At 42.5% G+C, this 21,872-nt stretch overlaps 1 protein-coding gene and 1 long non-coding RNA gene across 2 annotated transcripts in view; one reads left to right on the top strand and one right to left on the bottom strand.

The window, feature by feature from the left end:
• The window catches only part of NLRP4 (NLR family pyrin domain containing 4), a 31,341-nt gene extending 13,374 nt beyond the window's left edge, over positions 1 to 17,967 (top strand). Inside the window, exons 5-9 of the mRNA XM_029924571.1 lie at positions 4,127 to 4,294; positions 7,765 to 7,935; positions 14,581 to 14,751; positions 15,556 to 15,726; positions 17,708 to 17,967. Of these exons, the coding sequence (XP_029780431.1) occupies positions 4,127 to 4,294; positions 7,765 to 7,935; positions 14,581 to 14,751; positions 15,556 to 15,726; positions 17,708 to 17,801 (775 nt within the window). The 3' untranslated portion in view covers positions 17,802 to 17,967. The remainder of the gene's footprint in view (positions 1 to 4,126; positions 4,295 to 7,764; positions 7,936 to 14,580; positions 14,752 to 15,555; positions 15,727 to 17,707) is intronic.
• Positions 6,394 to 21,260, bottom strand: LOC115280140. The gene is made up of 3 exons (XR_003903686.1): positions 21,209 to 21,260; positions 17,088 to 17,238; positions 6,394 to 6,421 (listed from the first exon to the last, which is right to left on the bottom strand). It is a non-coding gene; the product is annotated as an uncharacterized LOC115280140 (long non-coding RNA).
• Between the last annotated feature and the right edge of the window lie 612 nt (positions 21,261 to 21,872).

Below are 21,872 nucleotides of genomic sequence, written 5' to 3' on the forward strand. Positions count from 1 at the left end.
TAGAAATATCTACTAAGTTAAATAAGAGAACTGTGGCCATTCTCATTCTCTCAGAATTAATCTACACCTATAAGCAACAGTTGGGATGAATCTCAAGCCAAACTTGAGAGTAGATAAATATGACATTATATAAAGTTCAAAGATGGGCAACACGGGGTACTAGAGGTTAGGATGGGGACAGGAGGTTAGATACACTGTTTCTCGACCTGGACACTAGTAACACAAGTGTGTTCAGTTCATGACCATTCATTGGCCAACACTTAGCATTTATGTACTTTTCTGTGTATATGTTACAGTTCAATAATTGTTTTCAATCAAGTAGTGATTCCAATACTTCTATTGACCTTCTTTAGTACCCACATAGTCAGATAGTTCTCTTTAGTTGCCCATCAACCAAATACACAAAGACCCAAACCCCTTTGTTAATAGCTTTATTGAGATATAATCCACATACAATAAAACTCACCCCTTTAATATCAAGAATATACTAAGTGGTCTTAGTCTATACTGACAAGAGTATGCAACCATCACAACTATTTGATTTTAGAACCTCAAAAATGAGCTCCATACCTATTAGCACTCACTCTCCATGTCCTTGTTGCCCTGGCAACAACTATTTTCAGTCTCAAGAATTTGCCTATTCTGGATGTCTCATTTAAATTGAATCGTGCAATATATGGTCTTCTGTGAGTGGCTTCCTTTACTTAGTAACATGTTTTCAAGGTTCATCTAAATCATGTTCTGTATCAGTATTTCTTTCCTTTTTTGGCAGGATATTCCATTGTGTGGCAATACTACATTTTGTTTATCCTTCCGTGGGTATGTTTGGGTTGTTTATGCCTTTTGGCTGTTGTGAATAGTGTTGCTATGAATATTAGTGTTTAAACACCTGTTTTCAATTTCTTGGGTACATAAGTAGGAGTAGAAATGAGTCTAAATAATTTTATGTTAACATTTTTGGGGAACCACCACTGTTGTCCACAGTGGCTGGTCCATTTTACATTCCTACCAGCAGTGTATGAGGGTTCTAATTTCTCCTTAACCTTGCCACTACTTATTTTCCATTATTTTTATTATAGCCCTCCAGCAGGTTTGATGTGGCACCTTACTGTGGTTTTAATTTGAAGTTTCTGAATGAATAATGAGGCTAAATCTTTCCATGTGCTTGTTGGCAAATGTATGTCTTGGGAGATCTGTCTATCCAAGTCCTTTGCACATTTTTAATTGGTTTGTTGGTCTTTTTATGTGATGAGTTGTAATACAAGTTATGTGCAAGATACATGATTTACAAGTTTCTTCTCCCATTCTGTGAATTGTTTTTTCACTTCTTAAAAAAATCAAAGTGTTATATTAGTTTCATATGCACAATGTAATGATTCAACAATTCTAGCCATTTCGCAGTGTTTAAGATAAATGTATTCTTAATCTCCTTTAATCTTTTCACTTGAACTAAAAAATTTTTAAATTTATTTTGAAATAGCATAAGCAAGGAGGAGCAGAGAAAGGAGGAGAGAGAGAGAATCTCAAGCAGTCTCTGCACTGTCAGCTCAGAGCCTTATGAGAGGCTTGATTCCACTAGCTGTGAGATCATGACCTGAGCTGAGATCAAGAGTCAGATGTTTAACCGACTGAGTCACCCAAGAACCCCACTTTTCACTTCCTTAATGGTAAACTTTGGAACACAAATTTTTAAAACTTTTTTAGTTTTTCTATGTCTTTATTTTTAATTGAAGTATATATAGTTCACACATATTAGATTCGGGTGAACAGCATAGTGATTCAACAATTATATATATTACAAAATGCTCACCATGACAAGTATGGTTGCTCTCTCATAAGGTTATTACAATATTATTGAATGTATTCCCTATGCTGTACTTCACATTTCCATGACTTATTTATAACTAGAAGTTTATACCTTGTGATTCCCTTTATATATTTTGTGCATCACTCCATCCCCACTTCCGCTCTGACAACCCCCAGTTCTCTGTATTTAGGTCTAGTATTTTTGTGTTTTTGGTCTCTTTTTCATTGTTCATTTTTCTCTTAAATTCCACATGAGTAAAATCACATGGTATTCATCTTCCTCTAACTTATTTCACATAGTATTATACTCTATAGATCCTTGTTGTTGCAAATGGCGAGATTTCTTCTTTTTTTATGGCCAAGTAATATTCCAGTGTGTGTGTGTGTGTGTGTGTGTGTGTGTGTGTGTGTGTGTGTACACACCCATGCATACCACATCTTGTTTATCCATTCGTCTATGGGTGGATAATTAGGTGCTTCCATATCTTGGCTCTTGTAAATAATGCTGTAATACAGGGATGCTGCATCTCTTTTCAAATTAGTGTTTGTTTTCTATGGGCAAATACCTAGTAGTGAAGTTACTGAGTAGTATGGATATTCTATTGTTAATATATAGAGGAACCTCCAAACTGTTTTCCATAGTGGCTGAACCAGTTTACATTCCGAACAACAGTGGATAAAAGTTTCCTTTTCTCCACATCCTCCAATGCTTACTTTTTGTGGTTTGGACTCTAACCATTCTGACAGGTATGAGACCATCTCTCATAGTGGTTTTGATTTTGTATTTCTCTGATGAGTGATGTTGAGCATCTTTTCAGGTGTCTCTTGGCCATCTGGATGTCATCTTTGGAGAAGTGTCTGTTCTTCCCATCTTGTAATACAATTTGTTTCTTTGGTGCTAAGTTGTGTGAGTCGTTTTTACATATTTTGGATGTTATGTCCCATAAGGGGGTGTCATTTACAAATCTCTCTTCCCGTTCCGTAGGTTGTCTAGTCATTTTGTTGGTTTCCTTGCTATGCAAAAGCTTTTTAGTTTGATATAGTCTCAATAATTTTATTTTGCTTTTGTTTCTCTTGCCTGGGAAGATCTATCCAGAAAAATGTGATGAAGGGCAATCTCAAAGAAATTACTGCCTATGTTTTCTTCTAGAAGTTTTATGGTTTCATGTCGTACATTTAGGTCTTTAATCCATTTTGGTTTTGTCCACAGTGTTAATGCTGGGAAAACTGGACCACTTCCTGTTTGTTGAAGAGACTGTCTTACCCCCTTGTATATTCTTGCTCCTCGGTCATAGACTAATTGACTATAGAGTGTTCATTTCTGGGATCTTTATTCTGTCCCATTGATTTGTGTCTAAAATTTTTTATTTTGAAATATTTCTTCTGCCTCTTGTGCTTTTGGTGTCCTATCTAAGAAACCATTGCCTAACCCAAGGCAATGAAAATTTACTGCTGTTTTCCTCTAAGAGTTTTGACTCTTATATTTAGGTCTATGATCCATTTTGAGTTATATTTTATAGGTAGTGTGCAGGAAGTCCACGCACTCCTTTTTTTTCCTCCTTGAAAATAATATTCTAATACTAGAAGCAACTGTTTTAAACCAAGCTTTGGCACAGAATCATCTTATAAAAATCTTAGGAGCTACAGATGGGGTCACTTACCAATTATGTTTTCATTTCTTAACAACTATAGTTTACATCTTTATCATCTCTGGACCTAGTTTGTACCTTTTTTTGTGGCATCCAGAGGGACAGTGGCTGAGGTAATAGAAAACCAGAATTACTGGCAGCCTCCACCTACTCAAGCGACCAACCGATGATGCTGTAGGATTCCAGCTGAAGGCATCTTCAACAGAATGTCCTCTGAAGAGATGTTGCTTGAACAGAGACCTGAAAGATGAAGGTCCATCTGAGGCCAGACAAAGGGCATTCCAATAAGGGTGCACAAGTGCAAAAACCTTAAGTGGGTCAAAGGATGTGGGGGGACATATGGGGTGCAGCTAACCTGAACGGCAACCTTGAGTAGTTCCTGATGTGGGTAAGGCAACTGAAAATGGCCAGCATGACTGGACACAAAGATATGGGAATAGGCTAGGGCCTTATAGATCATGTGATGTTTGTAGCATTTCCTCAGGCCATACATGGATAATCCTGTGTCTCCAATGATTCCTCAAGTCCTGAGAGTGACTGGGATCAAGAATGGGATCCATGAGGCACCAACGCAGAGCAAACATGTGCTTCCTGCCTTGCACAGGGTTAGCAAGAGGAATGGGTCAGAGAAAGGGAAACCAATGGAATGGGACCTCTTCTTTTTCCTGTAGGCTGGAAAATTGTCTCCTTTCACCGAAGGATTGTGAAGCCTTTACCTGTGTCCTAAACAGCAACAAGAATCTGAAGCTTCTTCATGTATCCTACAACCTCTTGGACCAAGGTGTGCCCCTGCTGTGTGAGGCCTTGCAGCGCCCTGACTGTGCTCTGGAGGGCTTGATGTAAGTGGACATTGGGAGGGTCCGCTGTGGAGAACTGTGGCCGCAGTTAGCTTGAACTTGGGCCTGTTATCTAACACCCTACCCAGTGATGGAGGCACCACTGCAGAGATTTGAAAGCCTAAGCGGTTACCACTTAGCCTTGTCATCTTGAGCCAAGTTACTTAACTTCTCTTGGGTTCAAGTTGCTCCTCTGTAAACAGGAGGAGGAGAAAATTCTGTCCTAGAAGTCTTCAGAAAGTTGAGATGTTGCAGAGCACATACTCAGCACACACAGAGCACACACTAAATTTTTAAAAATATTAGACTGGTGAAAGCAACTACAACACTCAGATACTTCATTACTCCCTACTGTTTACATGTTACTAGTATGTACAGTGAGCTCACCTATGGTCCTTGCCAAGGGCCGCAGTGGAGCAAGAGGTCCATGAAGGCACTGGCTTCATTGAATACAGTTCCACACCTATCTTCAGCTTAAGATAATACTGGTAGGAAAGAAGAGGTGGGACAACACATATGCATTTGGGTCTTTGTTTTTTTTTTTAAGGTAAATATCCTTAAAGATATAATATAGATTGCCTGTGGGGGACAAAACTGGGAAGTGGGAGAGAAATGTTTCTCTGTTTACATGTCTAGTTTTTTTTAAATTTATAATAGTTCATTGTCAAATTGGTTTCCATATAACACCCCGTGCTTCTCCCCACAAGTGCCCCCCACCATGACCATCACCCCTTCCTTCCCTCCCCCTCCCCCCTCAGTCCTCTGTTCATTTTCAGTATTCAATAGTCTCTCATGGTTTGTGTCCCTCTCTCTCCCCAACTCTTTCCCTCTTCCCCTACCCCTGGTTCTCCATGAGGTTTCTCCTGTTCTCCTGTTAGACCTATGAGTGCAAACATATGGTGTCTGTGCTTCTCCGCCTGACTTATTTCGCTTAGTATGACACCCTTGAGGTCCATCCACTTTGCTACAAATGGTCATATTTCATTCTTCCTCATTGCCATGTAGTACTCCATTGTGTATATATACCACATCTTCTTGATCCATTCATCCTTTGATGGACATTTAGGCTCTTTCCATGATTTGGCTATTGTAGAAAGTGCTGCTTTGAACATTGGGGTACATGTGCTCCTATGCATCAGCACTTCTGTATCCCTTGGGTAAATCCCTAGCAGTGCTACTGCTGGCTCATAGGGGAGTTCTATGGATAGTTTTTTGAAGAACTTCCATACTGTTTATGTCTAGGTTTTTAAAAATGTGAACTATATGAGAGGAAAGCAAGGTAGAGGCCATCACTTCCAGTCAAAATGGAAAAGCAAGAACTGGATTTAACCTCCCCCTGAAAACAACCAAAAAGAAGCAAATAAGTACAACATTTTCTGGACCTCAGGCCATGAAGGACATGGATTCCTGAGAGACAGGAGACAAACCGGGGGAGTCTTAGAATTGCCCCAGCTGACTATGCACAAAGTTTCCAGGATACCGCTCAGGGCGGGAGAGCCCACCTGGAGCATGGCCGACTAGCGGGTTTGGGGAGATGTTGGCGGAGAGTCTAGGCAGTTTGTGGAAGGTCAGAGGACAGCACATCAAAGTATGAAGAAAACGCCAGGCGTCTAAATGACATCCCCTCGAGTACCCAGCAGAGTTCTGGCTCACCTAGCATGAGAGAAAGCTACCTGAGCCCAGGGAAGGGCCGCCTGAGTGGATGTGAAGGTGCTGCACCTGGTGCCCACACAGACCAGGGCCTAGTTCTGGTTCACAAGGCATCAGGTAGCTTCCGAACGGTCTCCCCTTGGGAGGGGATATAATTACCTGTCAACTAAACCCTAGTATTGGTGAAAATGTTTAGAAAATTGTTCTCAGAGGACAGATACCATATGTTTTCACTCATAAGTGTAACAGGAGAAGGGGGTGATGGGCATGGAGGAGGGCACTTGTGGGGATGAGCACTGGGTGTTGTATGGAAACCAATTTGACAATAAACTATTAAAAAAAAAAAAAGGAAGAAAGAAAATTGTTCTCAGGTAGTTTCCCAGTTTCCCAGAACAGAGCTAAAAAATGCAGACTGGAAAAAGTAAAACTGTCTTTATTCTTAAGCAACATGACCTTAAAGTGTGGAAAATCCAGGGGAACCTAGGAAGGAAGAACACACATTATATGATAAAACTCAAAAATGCAAACTCATCTGTAGAGACAAAAAGCAGATCAGTGGCTGCCTCAGCGTGGGGCGCATAGGCCCCCAGGAGGGACAGATGGCGGCGGGGCATGAGGAAAGTTTGGAAGTTGATGGCTGTGTTCCATCATCTACTGGTGATGGTTTCATGGGTGTGCACAGACGGTACACCTTAAACAGATGGCACACTGTGTTAGATAGACTGAGTTTCAATTATGCCTCAATGAAAGAAGGTATCAGGATGAAATATACACGGAATCGTTTGGAAAAAGGCCACATGAAAATAATTGAAATCAATACCTGGATATACAAAAGTAATAACTTGGAAGTAGTTAATACAACACTAATATTTAGTGAGATCTTACACACCAGCTAAATATTTTTGTCTGAATGTGTTGAATTTAAAACGGGTTGTTTTACTTACAGGGTTAGAAGTCTAAAGTACATCTGGCATATAAGTATATGACTTGCATTTCTCTGATTCCTAGCAGATATGGAGCATAGCGACCTAAGCACACAATTAATTTTTAGTTGTCAGCGCTTGCCATGGTTGAAAATAAGACGCTTAAAAATTGCAAAATATTCAAATAGAATGAAATGTTAGAGTAATTTTCATCAAAGCATGTTTTAACATAGTAACTTAATATTATACAGCCTCTAAATTGTGAAAGTTCAAAACTAAAATTCACTTTTTAATGGAAAGAAATGATTTTGAGGTGGAAAACCTGGATGTTTTACATAAAATTTTGTTCATGTTTAAAGGTTGGTAAGTAAGTTTTAAATCTACGCGAACCAGCGAATTTAAATCTGCCGACTACGCGTGGTTCAGTCGACAGCAGCCTCCAACCTCTGCCTTACTCCGAGGCGTCTTACAATCTTCCCCAGCGAACATGCATCTTGTTGAAAGCCATGAACTTAGGATTTTAAAGAATAACAGAAGTTAAAAAGTTAGAGGGTTTTACACATAAGGTAATTCAATAGACTTCCTCAGTCCATGAGAGAACAGTGTCAGAACGCAAATGCCTTGTCCAAAGACCATGTAGAGTTAAAACCACCATTTTCTAAGTTCTTCTAGAGTATTCACTGTGCCATATTCTTCGGCATTGCTTTGTCAGTTTTATCTCCTAGCCTAGCGTGTGAGGAGGAAAACTGAAAGGGAGGTATTTTCAGATAAGCCACAAGTTCATGGCTTCGTTAAGGACCGTATACGTAAAATACAGGACTACTGCTTGTAATGTGGAGTTCAAGTTCTGTCAAGTGTCAGTCCTTCTTCCCTCATTTTCTCCCATGTTTGTTCCCACAGATTAACTTCCTGTTACCTCACTGAACGCTCCTGGAAAAGCCTCCACAATGTTCTTCTGTGTAACAAGAGCTTGACCCATCTAGACCTCAGTGTCAACGTCCTGAGATACGAAGACTTGAAGGTTCTCTGTGACGCCTTGAAGCAGCCGAGCTGCCAACTGTGGTCACTCTGGTAGGTGTCCTTGGGGAAGGCGGGGATTGCTCAGAACGCATCTGCGAGTGAGGAGAGCCACAGGGTCTGTTCTTCAGAACGTAAAGGTTAGAAATGACCTGACTCAGACTCCTGTGGAAATGCTGAGGTGAGCAAACCTTACCTCCTTCCCCTGTCACAGATTTGGGGCGCGGTAGCGAGTCACTCGGCAGGGAAGGAGCCTAACTATGAGTGGGGGTGAGGGATGGTCCTGGATCGGATGCGCGGCCTGAGTTCCACCGGATGAACAGGGGTCTTGAGTGGAATCTTGGGTAGGTGGGTCTAACATGGCACCAAGAGGCCTGATAACACGGTGGGACACAGGTGGACAACACCGGGAACGCCCGAGGAAGGGGCCAGGGCAGTAAACATAAGGACACAATGAAAAGGTTTAATTTGACGTTATAAAATGGAGAAATATTTGGGTAGCCATGTGTTGGTGGAGTTACCAAGAGGGACAGCATTTCCTCATCAATTGTCTCTTTCCTTGAGAAATCAAGAGATGGGGATTAGACACTATTTTTATATAATACAACAAGAAATCCCAGGTTAGAAGTTTGTATTCTTTGCTCAGATTATTAACTAATGGGAGAGAGGACTCGGATGTATTCTTTTTTAATTTAAATTCAAGTTAGTAAACGTAGTCTGGGCTCCAAGAGTAGAACCCAGTGACTTGTGTCTTCTGTATGCAACCCAGTGCTCATCCCGACTGTAGTCTTCATGTTGTTGTAACAGTGGGCTAGGTTATCTGGCTCAGTCCTTGGACTGAGAGCTACTAAAAGTATCAGATATCATTTTTAAAAATATGTTAACATCTGGAAGATGATCCAGAAATAGTCTATGTGGTAGACTAAATGTAGACCACTTGAGGTTATCAAAAAATCCTTGAGATCGTTTGTATATTTATTAAAAATAAGCTTAGGGTAATACTGCCTTTATCTACCTAGAAAAAGCAAGTGGACATCCTCTAGAGATAGATATAGGATACCATAATTTTTCACCTCAGCTTATTCCTAAAATCATTTTTCACATCAATAAACGCCACATAGTTAAAATCACCTAAAGCACAAGGAAATACAGAACTGTGAGCAAGAACAAAGAACAAAACAAACAGAACTACCAAACCTCATAAATTATAATGACCGAATTTTTTTTTAATTTTACTTAGCTGATATATCGTGTAATCATTGGTTTCAGAAGTAGAAATCAGTGATTCATTACTCACCTACAACACCCAGTGCTCATCACAACACATGCCCTCCTCAATACCCACCACCCATCTAGTCCGTGCTCACCACCTCCCTCCATCAACCCTCAGTATGTTCTCTATTAGTAAGAGTCTTTTATGGTTTGTTGCCCTCTCTTCTCTCCCCCTGCCTTTCCATATGTTCATCTGTTTTCTTAAATTCCACATATAAGTAAATCATATGGTGTTTGTCTTTCTCTGCCTGCCTTATCTCACTTAACATAATACCTTCTAACTCCACCCAAGTCGTTGCAAATAACAAGACTTCATTATTTTTGATGCCTAAGTAATAGTCCACTGTGTGTGTGTGTGTGTGTGTGTGTGTGTGTGTGTGTGTGTACCACATCTTTATCCATTCATCAGTTGGCATTTGGGCTCTATGCACCATTTGGCTATTGTTGACAATGCTGCTATAAACACGAGGGTGCATATACCCCTTCAAATCAGATACCATGTTTGCACTCCTAGGTCTAACAGGAGAAACCTAACAGAGGACCATGGGGAGGGGAAAGGGGTGAAAAAGAGTTAGGGAGACGGAGGGAGACAAATCATGAGAGACTCTTGAATACTGAAAACTAACTGAGGGCTGGAGGGGGAAAAGGGAAGGGTGGTGATGGTCATGGAGGAGGGCACTTGTGGGGAAGAGCACTGGGTGTTATATGGAAACCAACTTGACAATAAACGATATTAAAGACTTATATATAAAATAACTGCATTTACTATGTTTAGAGGAAAAGAACAAGAGGGGAACCTGGGTGACTCAGTCCATTAAAAGCATCCAACTCTTGATTTCAGCTCCAGTCATGATCTCACAGTGTCTTACAATTCGTGAGATCAAACCTTCCATCAGGCTCTGTGCCAACAGCAAGGAACCTGCTTGGGATTCTCTCTCCCTTGCCCCCACTCACATATGTTCTGTCTCTCAAACTAAACTTAAGCAACTTTTAAAAACGTCTAAAGATCTTAGAGGGGGAAATCCATAAAATAAAAGAGGCAAATTGAAAAAGGAACATCTAGAAATTATAAACACCAAAGGCTTAAGACACTTAATAATAGGTTAGACATAATTGAAGAGAATTTGTAAAACAGAATCCAGGTTATAATTAAGATTACATGAAGAGGAGAAAAAGATGTAAAATAAGGGAGACCTGGAAGACAGAGCAAGGTGTTGTAAACCATGTAATGGGAATTCCAGAAAGGCAACCTATTTTATGAAGTAATGGCTATCAGTTTTCCTGATGGAAAAGTAACTGATGAAAGGTTCTGACCTACAGAATCAATCATCCACATCAGTCTCTAGTCGGGTGAGGACTGGAGAATGTGCAGAACACCAAACAGGCAGGTAATGGTCTTCAAACTCTATGCTGGGGAGGGGGGAAGCCATAATATCTAAAGGACGCACAGAGTGAATGAAGACTCAGCCTGGAAATGGGCAGTGCCGGGGGGCTTTGCCGTGCTGGAGAGAAATTGCCAGGTTTTATAACAAACAAAAAGCATTAGGAATGAAAATAAAAACCCAAGTATCATTCAAGAAAGTTCTAAAGCGTGTACCTCAAAGAGAAGGCAAAATATTCCAGACAGAAAGATGTACAGAAAAAGAGGTAAATCTGTAGACCAATCCCAGCAGAATATGGACTGCTAACCAAAAAGTATCACCTTTAAACCCTAAAGCAGAACAAATAAAATGTACAACATCAATAATATAAAATGTAAACTAATGTCCTAAAATCCACAAAGAGGGTAAAGGTGTTGATTAACTTAAGATGTTGATGGGTTACATGTGGACACAGAAACTTTTATAAAATGGAAAAACAGTATTGCTGACCCTCATATGAGTAGGGAAGATGGAATGATAAAAAAGCCTAATCAAAAGATTAAAAAATATAACATAAGATGTAGATCTAAATTAAAACATAAGTAATTCAATATAAAGAATTATTTTGGCCACAAGAAAGGTTGTCATACAGGATTTTTATTTAAAAATTTTTTTAAATAGTTTATTGCTTACACGAAAAGTTGAGATTAAATTCTTTGGCTATCTAATGAAATAAAAAAAACTAAAGTACAAGCCAAAAAAAAAATAGTTTATTGTCAGATTGGTTTCCATACAACACCCAGTGCTCTTCCCCAAAGTGCCCTCCTCCATCACCACCACCTCTTTTCCCTTCCTCCTCCCCCTTCAACTCTGTTCGTTTTCAGTATTCAATAGTCTCTCAGGTTTTGCGTCCCTCTCTTTATTTTTGAGAGAGAGTGTAAGCAGGAAGGAGCAGAGAGAGAGGGGGACACAGGATCCGAGATAAGGCCCAGGCTCTGCGCTGTCCGCCCCGAGCCCGACCCGATGGCCAACTCAAGAACCGTGAGGTCAGGACCTGAGCCACCCAGGGGCACCTTGTCATAGTGGTATTTTAAAAATGTAATGTTTTTAAGTGACCTATTAAAATACAAGGAAGCTGTGGTTGCACATTACACTGAAAATGCCACTAAATGTTCACTTTAAGATTATTTTTTGTTATGAAAATATCACCTCAATTTTAATGAGAAAAATCTGGGAGAGGGAAGAGACAAAATCTGCCCTGAAAATGTATTAGGATAGGACACACATTAAAATGCGTCAGAACCTGCCTACTTAGCGCAGTAGGCAGCGCCGCAGACTGCGTTAGAGCACAGCCTGAAATGAAAAGCATGCTTCACAAACTGAAAGGATGAAGTGTAAGCCTGAGTATCTATTAGGAAAAGGGCCGAAGAAGAAATAGGCGGGTCCCTCCTTAGAAACTTTTTAAATGACAAAATACGCACTAGGGAAAGAGGAATAAAAAGTGGGAATTAGCAAAACAAATCCTGGCAGAAAGGATCAGCTGGTCTTCAAAGACGCAAGTGCAGTGTGAATCAGGGCTGTCCTAATGGCCCCAGCGAGCCACACCTACAACGGGAAGCTTACCAGTCGCCACCTTTTGAAAAAACAGACCGTAGTTGAAATTAAGAATAAAATTTACTCAACTATGTAACAGCATCACTTCATGTAATCGCTATGAAAATTAATATCTTTTTGTACTCCTTGAAATCTGGTGCGGAATTGGCACGAAGTCCATCTTGACTCTGACCTGCTATATTTCAAGCGCCCAAAGGACCTATGTCCCCGGTGGCACCACACTGAACAGCACAGCTCTGTAGCAAGGATGGAAAAAGACGTTACTAGAGATACTACAGATATCAAGGATTATTATGAGCAACTTTATACAATAAACTTAGATTTTTTTTCAAACTCAGTAAGAATACTAAGAACGACCAAACTTAAGATGAAAATTTAAGAAAAAGTTTTTAAATGTTATTTTGAGAGAAAGTGCACGCATGAGAGTGGGGGAGGGGCAGAGAGTGAGGGACACAGAGAGAGTCCCAAGCAGGCACTGTGCCATTAGTGCAGAGCCCTAAACGGGGCTCAATTCCATGAACTGTGAGAACATGACCTGAGTTGAAATCAACAGTCGAATGTTTAACCAACTAACTGAGCCATTCAGGCTACCCCAAAAATGAATAGTTTTAAACTAATGAAGAAATTAAATCAGGCTTCAAAGTTTTCATCAATGGCTGCTGCTTGATATTCAAGGGAGAAATAATTCCAGTATTAATACAAATTCTTTAAAGATTGGAAAAAGAATAAATAGTCCCTACTATTTTCAAGGCTAGAATAACATCAAACTCCTAAGAAAGAAAAAGTATAGGTCAATGTCCTTCATGAAATGCAAAAGCACTAAAAGGTATATGAGCAATCAGAATCCAGAAATGTATTAATAGAGGGACTAAGTTTAAGTTTATCCAGAGAATGTAGTTTAACATTAAAAAGATCAGTGTCATTTACCATACTAACTGATTAAAAAATAAAAACACTATCCCCTAAACTACAGACAAAGCTTTATTATATATTATATATAAAACTCTTGGAAAATGAATATTGTAACTCCTGGAAAATTAATAATTGTAACTTTCCTTGAATCAATATGTTAAAAATCTAAAGCCAACATTTACTTAGTGATGAAGACAAAATCTTTTTCTTCAGTATCAAGAAAAAGGTAAGGCTGCCTATAATCACTTCTAATCTACAGTGTTCTGTAAATCTCAGCAAAAGCAATAAGGAAAAAAAATATATAACACTGTAAATCCTTAAAAATAAAATGTTAGGAGGGGAGAAACACCTGACTCCTTTTTCTTTAATGTTTGTTATTGAGTGAGAGAGATAGAGTGCCAAGTGGGGGAGGGGCAGGGAGACACAGAATTGGAGCAGGCTCCAGGCTCTGAGCTGTCAGCACAGAGCTTGACGTGAGGCTCCAACCCACAAACTCCAAGATCGTGACCTGAGCCAAAGCCAGACGGTTAACTGACTGAGCCATCCAGGCATTCCAAAACACCTGATTCTGTGCAGAAAGAATATTAAAGCTTTTTTAAAATCTGTAACTAATCAGAATTGAGTCTAACAAGCTTTCTTTAAAAAAAAAAACAAATTTCCTATTGACCAATAAGAAGCAATAAACCAGTGGAGTTAAATAAAAGCACCATTTACAGGAGCATCAAAAAGGAATCATCTGGAAATAAAGACAAAGTAGCACATGTGAGACATTAGCGGTGATGATCATGAAATGCTGGTGTGACTCAGGAAACATGAGATAGATCTCATGTCCAAGGACAGTAACACTCCGTATCCAAAGTCACTTCTCCACAAAATGGTTTTTAGTTTTAGCAAAATCCCAAAGTCGGTGATGGTGGTGGTGGTGAACTTGACACGTGGATTGCCAAATGTATGTGGAATTTGCAAAGGGCCAAGGATAACTCAAGCACCTAATGAGTAAGAAGTGGGAAGGTCTTGCTCTAAAGATAAGATGTTACAGGGGCACCTGGGTGGCTCAGTTGGATAAGTGTCCCGCTTTGGCTCAGGTCATGATCTCACGGCTCGGGAGTTCGAGCCCCGCATCGGGCTCTGTGCTGACAGCTAGCTCAAAGCCTGGAGCCTGTTTCAGATTCTGTGTCTCCCTCTCTCTCTGCACGCCCCCCCACCAGCTTGCACTCTGTGTGTCTCTCAAAAATAAACATTAACATTTTTTCTTTTAAAAGAAAGGTGTTATAAAGTCTTAGATATTTAAAGCCTAGTAGAATCCAGAGGCATGAGCAACCAGCCTAGGGAGCCCCCAAAGACCATTCACGTGTGTTCAGATGTGGCCCTGGGGACAAGTGCATCGCTGGGGGTCAAGGGGTGGATGCTGCTTTGGCAGACCGTGCCGCGTGATGCCCTCTGCACATGGATGAACATCTAATGCTTTGGCATCTTTTCCCCGTTATCAAGTGTGGAGGCGGTAGCCCTTGGGAGTGACGTCACCACTGTTCTCTTGCAGTCTGGTGAAATGCTCCATCACTGCCGAAGGCTGCAGAGACCTCGCCTCGGTCTTCACTGGCAATTCGAACCTGAAAATCCTGTATATCAGCTACAATGACCTAGAAGATGTTGGCGTGAAGCTGCTGTGTGAGGGTCTGGCACATCCCAACTGTCACATAGAAATCCTCGGGTAGGTAACCTCAATGGCACGGCCACGTCTCGGTGGGTGGGAGACGGAGGAAAGTGGAAACCCCACTGGGGCACGTAGTCATGAGCTGTCCTGCAGTAGTGAGTGACTCCAAACTTGGAGACTTCAAGCAAGGAGCACTGGTGACGGCGGGCTGGCTCCGGGGTCTGCGCTTGCTCAGGGGCCCGAGGTTCCCGGACTGGCTGGTGTCGGAGGGCCTCTCCATCAGTTCGGCAGTGCACTAGCGCCACCTGACCAGCAGAGACGTGTCATCTCAGGGACCTGGAGCCCAGAAGGCCAGGACCCAGGTGGGGGCAGGGTCAGTTTCTCCTAAGGCCCTTCTCCCTGGCTTCTCGCGCTGTGTGGTCCTGATCCTGTCTTCTTATAAGGGCACCAGTCCTAGTGGATCAGTAATAATTAATAACCTCACTCTGACTTCTTTGCCTCTGTGAAGACCCTGCCTCCAAATACAGCCACGTTCGGGGGTCCTGGGGGTTAGGACTTCAACATGAGGTTTGGGAGGGACACAATCAGCGTATCAGGTTCTGGAGAGCAAGAGATGTGCTCCCATAACCTTGCTTCCATTGTGTCCTACGAGCCAAGGCCAGGCCAGTGGTCAGCCCCTTTCAGGGCAACAGGCCCTTCCCTCCCAGGCAGGAGCCGCAAAGACAGAGGAGCACGCAGTGGGGCCACCGCCCCCGGGCGGGGACCGGAGGTCACACGCTGGACCTGAGACCCTGTCCTCAGAGGCTAGGGGGGAGCCTGGCTGGAAGTGAAGCTCACAGCCCGCTCTGTGCTTGGTTGCAGGCTGGCTAGGTGCAAGCTAACCAGCGCCTGCTGTGGGGACCTCTCCCGGGTCCTCACCAGCAGTAAAACGCTGCAGAGTCTGAACCTGAAAGGAAACGCCCTGGACCCCGACGGAGTGGCGGTGCTGTGTGAAGCCCTGAGACACCCAGAGTGCACCCTGCAGCTTCTCGGGTGAGCCGGGGGCCGCTCCGACCCCCCGGGTGAAGGGGGGATTCCCTGGGCCCTGCGGAGGGGCACTGCCAGGTCAAAATGCAAATGGCGCTCCCTGCCTCAGGGATGCGGGAGTGGGAAATGCGGCAACTCAGCACGGTACCTGGTGGGTGGTGAGCACCCTATGAACAGAGGCACCTGCTACTCTTCCAGGATAATTATAAACTGGAGCTTAATATATTAAAGCTTTTCTACGGGGCGCCCGGGTGGCTCAGTTGGCTGAGCGTCCGGCTTCGGCTCAGGTCATGATCTCACAGTTCCTGAGTTCGAGCCTGGCGTCAAGCTCTGTGCTGGCAGCTCAGAGCCTGGAGCCTGCTTTGGACTCTGTCTCCCTCTCTCTCTCTGCCCCTCCCCTGCTTAGACTCTCTCTCTCAAAAATAAAAACATTTTAAAAAATTTAAAGCTTATCTAGCAAGATAAAAATCTTCTATTTATAATTATCAGACTTTTATACTTATAGATTCCTATGGCTTATATAATATACATTTATAAACTATAAAATCTGTAAAAATAAAGTGCATATTATAATTTGTATGTTTATAAAGACATATAAAACAGCTATAAAATCAAAATATCAAGTAGATTTATATGACATGCTATGTTATAGACTTATAATTTATAACTACCTCTTTATAATTTTAATATAACTATAAAATCTATTATACAAAATAATACATATATATAATATGTATATTATAGATGTGTATAATTATGTATTTTCATTTTTTTAATGTTTATTTTTTGAGAGAGAGGGAGAGAAAGAGAGTGTGAGTGGGGGAGGGGCAGAGAGAGAAGGAGGCACAGAATCGGAAGCAGGTGCCAAGCTCTGAGCTGTCAGCACAGAGCCCGACATGGAGCCTGAACTCAAACCATCAGATCATGACCTGACCTGAAGTCGGAAGTTTAATCGACTGAGCCACCTAGGCACCCATATGTTTATAATTATATATTTAAATATATAAATTATACATATATTATGCATATTACATAAGTATAGTTATACAATACAATAGGTATGTTATTTTATCAGATAAATGTTGTTCTATTAGGTTACAATATAATGAACCTTATGCACCTCTTTCTCATTTAGTTCCCCTCCTCTCTTCAACTGTATCTGAAATCAAGGGCAGTCACAGGCATTTACATGGCCACTTGTTTCTAGAAAGGACTAGGAGATGGTGGGTTAAAAGTGCTATAACTCCAACACCAAGACCATTACTGTCCTTTCCATCTTGTGACGATATAGGTCCATTTCCCCAAAGTCCATCCTTGTAAACCTACATCTAGATGCCTGGCGTCTAGAAAGTTCATCCTCCTTTTACCTTGTGTGAGAGGTTCCGAAGGTGGCGCTTGAGGTGGACAGGGGTGAGGCGTGGATTTTCCATCGTTCTCCCGAATCATGGTGTTCCAGGTTTTCCATGCTGAGTCTTGTGGCCCCAGGCAAGGCATTTGTCCCGATTGTCTGTCTGCTCTCTGCCAAATGAGGGAAATGATTTGACACAGTGACAATGAATACATAGATGTAATAAAAATGATGGCGACACACAAGTGGGTTTCCATGTCCCCTGCGCCCTCCCCAACGGTGCACAGTCCCAGATGTGTGTCAAGATGAACAGAGGCACAAGAGAACGTCCTTTACTCCAACAGGGAGGACAAGGTGCTCAGGACAGCTGCAAACAGGTACTAACAGAGACCAGAGACGTTTACACCCACAGAACACACACACAGGGATCCTTAACCCTCCTATTTAATTCGCAGCAGAAATGGACCGCCAGGTGCTAAACATTAGCAGTGCACCACTGCCTGACAGGTAGGTCTTCCCACTGGGTAGGGGGCAACACCAGGTTCCCCTAGGCTTGACTAGGGAAGAAATAATAGAGGAGGAGGAGCTGCAGAGAAGAAACAAAAAAGGAATTCAACAGAGTTCTTTTGATCTTACCAGGCTGCAAAAAACTGATTTTGATGAGGAAACTCAGATACTCCTGAAGGCTGCAGAGGAGCAAAAACCTTCCTTGACAATTATAAGCACCTACTGACTCGACTCCTGACTCCAGCGCACCTGCAGACGAGTTACCAGAGCCCTCACTCCTGCCTACTCTGTCCCTGGGAATTGCAGTTCCAGACACTGATGTGAACCCTGATCTTTCTGCGGCCCCCAATTTGGATACTTCAGATACTATGTGTGTGTGTGGTTTTTATTTGCTTTTGGCCTTGGGCTAGCCCTGAAAGGCTTTCAAGGTAAAGTTCTTATCCTGTCTCATAAGGACATTTTAAATACTGAATAAAATCTTAGATCTCAAAACAATTTGTCTCATCTTCAAACAGATTGTGTTCTGAGTGAATGCTCTGAGGAGGAAGCGTGTGGGTCCTAGAACTGCGGTCCTTCCCGTGTGGCATGGACACGTGCCCCCCATAACGAGCACTGGACTGAGGTCCAATGTGGTTGCTGTCTTTTCTGCTTGTGCTGTTGGTGATCAACTCAGGCTCTTTTTCTCTTGCCTCATGATGGGATTTGAGAAGTACTATTTTATTAAATGTTTCAGAGACAGCACACGCACACAAGCAAGCAGGGGAGGGGCAGAAAGAGGGGGAGAGGATCTCACGCAGGTGCTGCCCCATCAGTACAGAGCCTTCATGGATCTCGAACCCATGAACCGTGACATCATGACTTGAGCCAAAATTAAGAGTTTGACGTTAACCAACCGAGCCATCCAGGCACCCAGAAAAGGACTATTTTAAAAATCAGAAACGTACAAGTCATCCATTGCCCCCCACCTGCATGTACAGGTAAAGGTGAAGAGCCTTTTGACCACCAATTCTGTGTCCTTCCTTTCTTCACAAGCGTTCTGTCAGGAGATAATTCCCGCACCATTCCTAGACTTCATGCATGAGCACATCCATCAACAATATAGCATTAATTTTTTAAAGATACCACTCTAATTTTTTCATTGTTAATCCATATTGATATGTGTATATAAACCATGTGGGTAGGCTGACACTCATGTGATATATGCATATACACAGAAATGGGCATATAGTTCAGCACGGATGAACACGGTATAAACACACAATGATATGTATATATACAACACCTTCTGTGTCAGGCTAAAGGGGTATTTGCATGTACACACACGTACATGCATACCAAAAGGTTGATAGTTTTGTAAACGATGTAGATCTACATAGATCTCTATCTAAACCTGGTTTCTTTAACCTAATAGCTTTATGTATATGTACTTCATTCAATGATGTATCGATAGGAACCACCTAAAACCCTAATATTTGACATTATATGTATCACTACAACCCATGACCTTGTAAATCTCTTCTCGCACAGGAGTATGTAAAGCAGCCGCCATGTATGTGCAGCGCATCCCGCTTCAAGACAACCAGTAGGAGAAGGATAATTACAACAAGAGGGAGGTGGGTGGGCTGGGCATCAAGAAATGAGCTCGACTCCAGAGTATGAAGACACGTTACACAGTAGATAATGTGCAAAATCACTATGAAAGGTGTAAGCAAGATAAGCCTCTGGTCTCAGTGGATGTGCAGGGGTTCAGAAAGGAATAAGCCACCAGCTGAGCTAAGCATGCGTCTGTCTTCACCAGTAAAGCCTCCAATGGGTGTTTCTCCCTTGCTGGGAAGGTTCTGCTGATCCCAAGAATGCTGGCTTTAAACATCCAGATTGGGGGGCACCTGGGGGCTCCGTCAGGTAAGCATCCGACTTCAGTTCAGGTCATGATCTCACAGTTTGTGGGTTCGAACACTGCACGGGGCTCTGTGTGGACAGCTCGGAGCCTGGAGCTGCTTCGGATTCTGTGTCTCCCTCTCTCTCTGCCCCTCCCCTGCTCATGCTTTGTCTCTATCTCAAAAATAAAAATAAACTATAAAAAAAGAATTCTTAAAAAAAAAATAAGCATCCAGATTGGGCCAGCAGATGCTGAATGTGTCAGCCTGTCAATCAAGTGGCGGCGCTCCCTGCCCCCTGCCTTCTGACCGCATCCCTTCTCAGGACCCAGGGATCCATCTCACAGTTCAGGAGAACTGAAAGTTTAAATTGGGTTCTGTGGCATCCGACAGCATTGTTAAATGCATAGTGAGACTATGAAAGGATTAAAAAAAGAAAAGAAAAGAAAAGTGGTCCAGGAGTGGTGTTTAACCACGTGCAGGAAAAGAGTTTACACGCAAGGCTAGATTTGACCTAAAAGAATGCTTTGGGATTCTGTCTCCTGAGTCATGCTCGTTTAGTGGAATAAATTGACCAAGTAGAAGCATAACATTAAAGAGGCGTGTAGAAACACCTGAGAAGAAACCACAAGTCCGCCTCCACAGGGTTGTAAGATTACTCCATCAACCAAAGCTGCAAACCCCCACTGTCTCAAAAAAAAAAAAAATACCAAGATAATTCTCTTCTGCCTCCTTCCGAGTTTTGGGTCACATCTCTGCCTCTGCTCACCATATTTCCCTGCATGACCCACTGCGTCTCCCGTCCTTCCCCAAACTCTACTCCCTCCTTTTTCTTCCCGCTGCACCTTATGGCTTTGAAAACTCTCTTCTTTTCCCTCCTGTGATGGAAGACCTCCTACCCACCCCCCCCAAAATGAAGAGAGGGGATGGGAGCTGGGAAGAAAGCTCAAGGAGGGAAGTATTTCACTTTTGGTCTCCCATGCCATCAACTTAGGAGTTTGGTTGCGTCAAGTCAGCAACTCCAGTGTCCGTTGCCAAAGGAATGAATACAATGTGGCCCATCCACATCACGAAATGGGATTCCTGAAACGCAGGGAAATTGTGACACCTACTGCAACACTGATGAGCCCTGGGGGGCATTCTGCTAAGTGAGGTAACTCAGTCCATAAGAAGACAAATACTGTATAATCTCAATTTTTCAAGGACCCTAGGGTGGTCAGATTCATAGAGACAGAAAGTAGATAGTGATTCCCAGGGGCTGGGGGAGGGAGAAATGGGAAATTCGAGTAGAGGGGACAGAGTTGGTTTGAGAAGATCAAGTTCCATGTATGGATGGGGCGGATGGTCACACAACAGTGCGAAGCTACTTAATGCCAATGAACTGTTCGCTTTAAAATGGCTAAGCAGTGAGTTTTTGTTATGTCCATCTTACCACACACTAAAAATCACGAGAGAAAGAGACCGAGAAAGTCATTTCATCTCTCATCTGTGGAGAAGGAAGAGACCCTGCCAGGGGTTCTGCAACCCTGGCACACGTGATAAAGAACGGAGCCGTGGAGCGTCTCGCTCACAAGAGAGGATCTTGAGAGGACAGAACCGAAATCCAGATCACTCACCTAAGAGCAACATTCACAGGTGGTTACCACCCACTAACCATTTTATGTCGTTCTGGGCAATTTTTGCAAAACCTAAGATTTTTGCTGTCAGACCCAAGTTGTAAGGAGCAAATCGGCTTAAAAGGTATCAAAATCACCACCTGAGAAGGAGTGGGGTCATAATAACAAGCCACTGTGGATGTTTGCTTTCCATGGAACCCGTTCGTCTCCGCGGATTCAACTCACGCGATCTTTACTCGACCACACCCCCTCCATTATGTCATAAAGGGAATTCTCTCTGCTGCTTCTAACCTCAACTCTACACTACCCCTGCCTCGCCCTCCCTATGGCCACACCCTAATCCTGGCCACATCTACCCACGCTTTTACGATGGCAAAGTATCAGGTGTGACAAAGGGAGTGGGTGGGTGGTCTTCCACACAATCACGGACTTGAAGTTGGAGTGCAATCGGTCACAGGCTAATCACTCTTTGTTGGGTGGTGGGCTTTGTAACCTGTAGGGAGTCTGCAGAGGGGCTCCAAGTCAGAGCTCATCCAAATCTATTCAGTCCCATCCCATCCTCCTTCTGGGGATGGGGGTGGACCTATCATTGATTTTCCTAGAAAGCCTCTTTGGCATTAGGTGGCTTTGCAATAAAACAACGTAGTTAGAATACCCAAAGGTGAAGAGCGTTTGCTGTAACTGAAGCAATTCCACGGTAAATTCAGAAATTCTAGAATAAATTCCGAAACATGATGAAAATATTAATAGAAAACTTGTAGATCCAATGTTCACAGAAGAACATTCCCATGTTTTCTTTTTAAA

This window comes from Suricata suricatta, chromosome 16 (assembly GCF_006229205.1).
Source record: "Suricata suricatta isolate VVHF042 chromosome 16, meerkat_22Aug2017_6uvM2_HiC, whole genome shotgun sequence".
NCBI classification, from domain to species: domain Eukaryota; kingdom Metazoa; phylum Chordata; class Mammalia; order Carnivora; family Herpestidae; genus Suricata; species Suricata suricatta.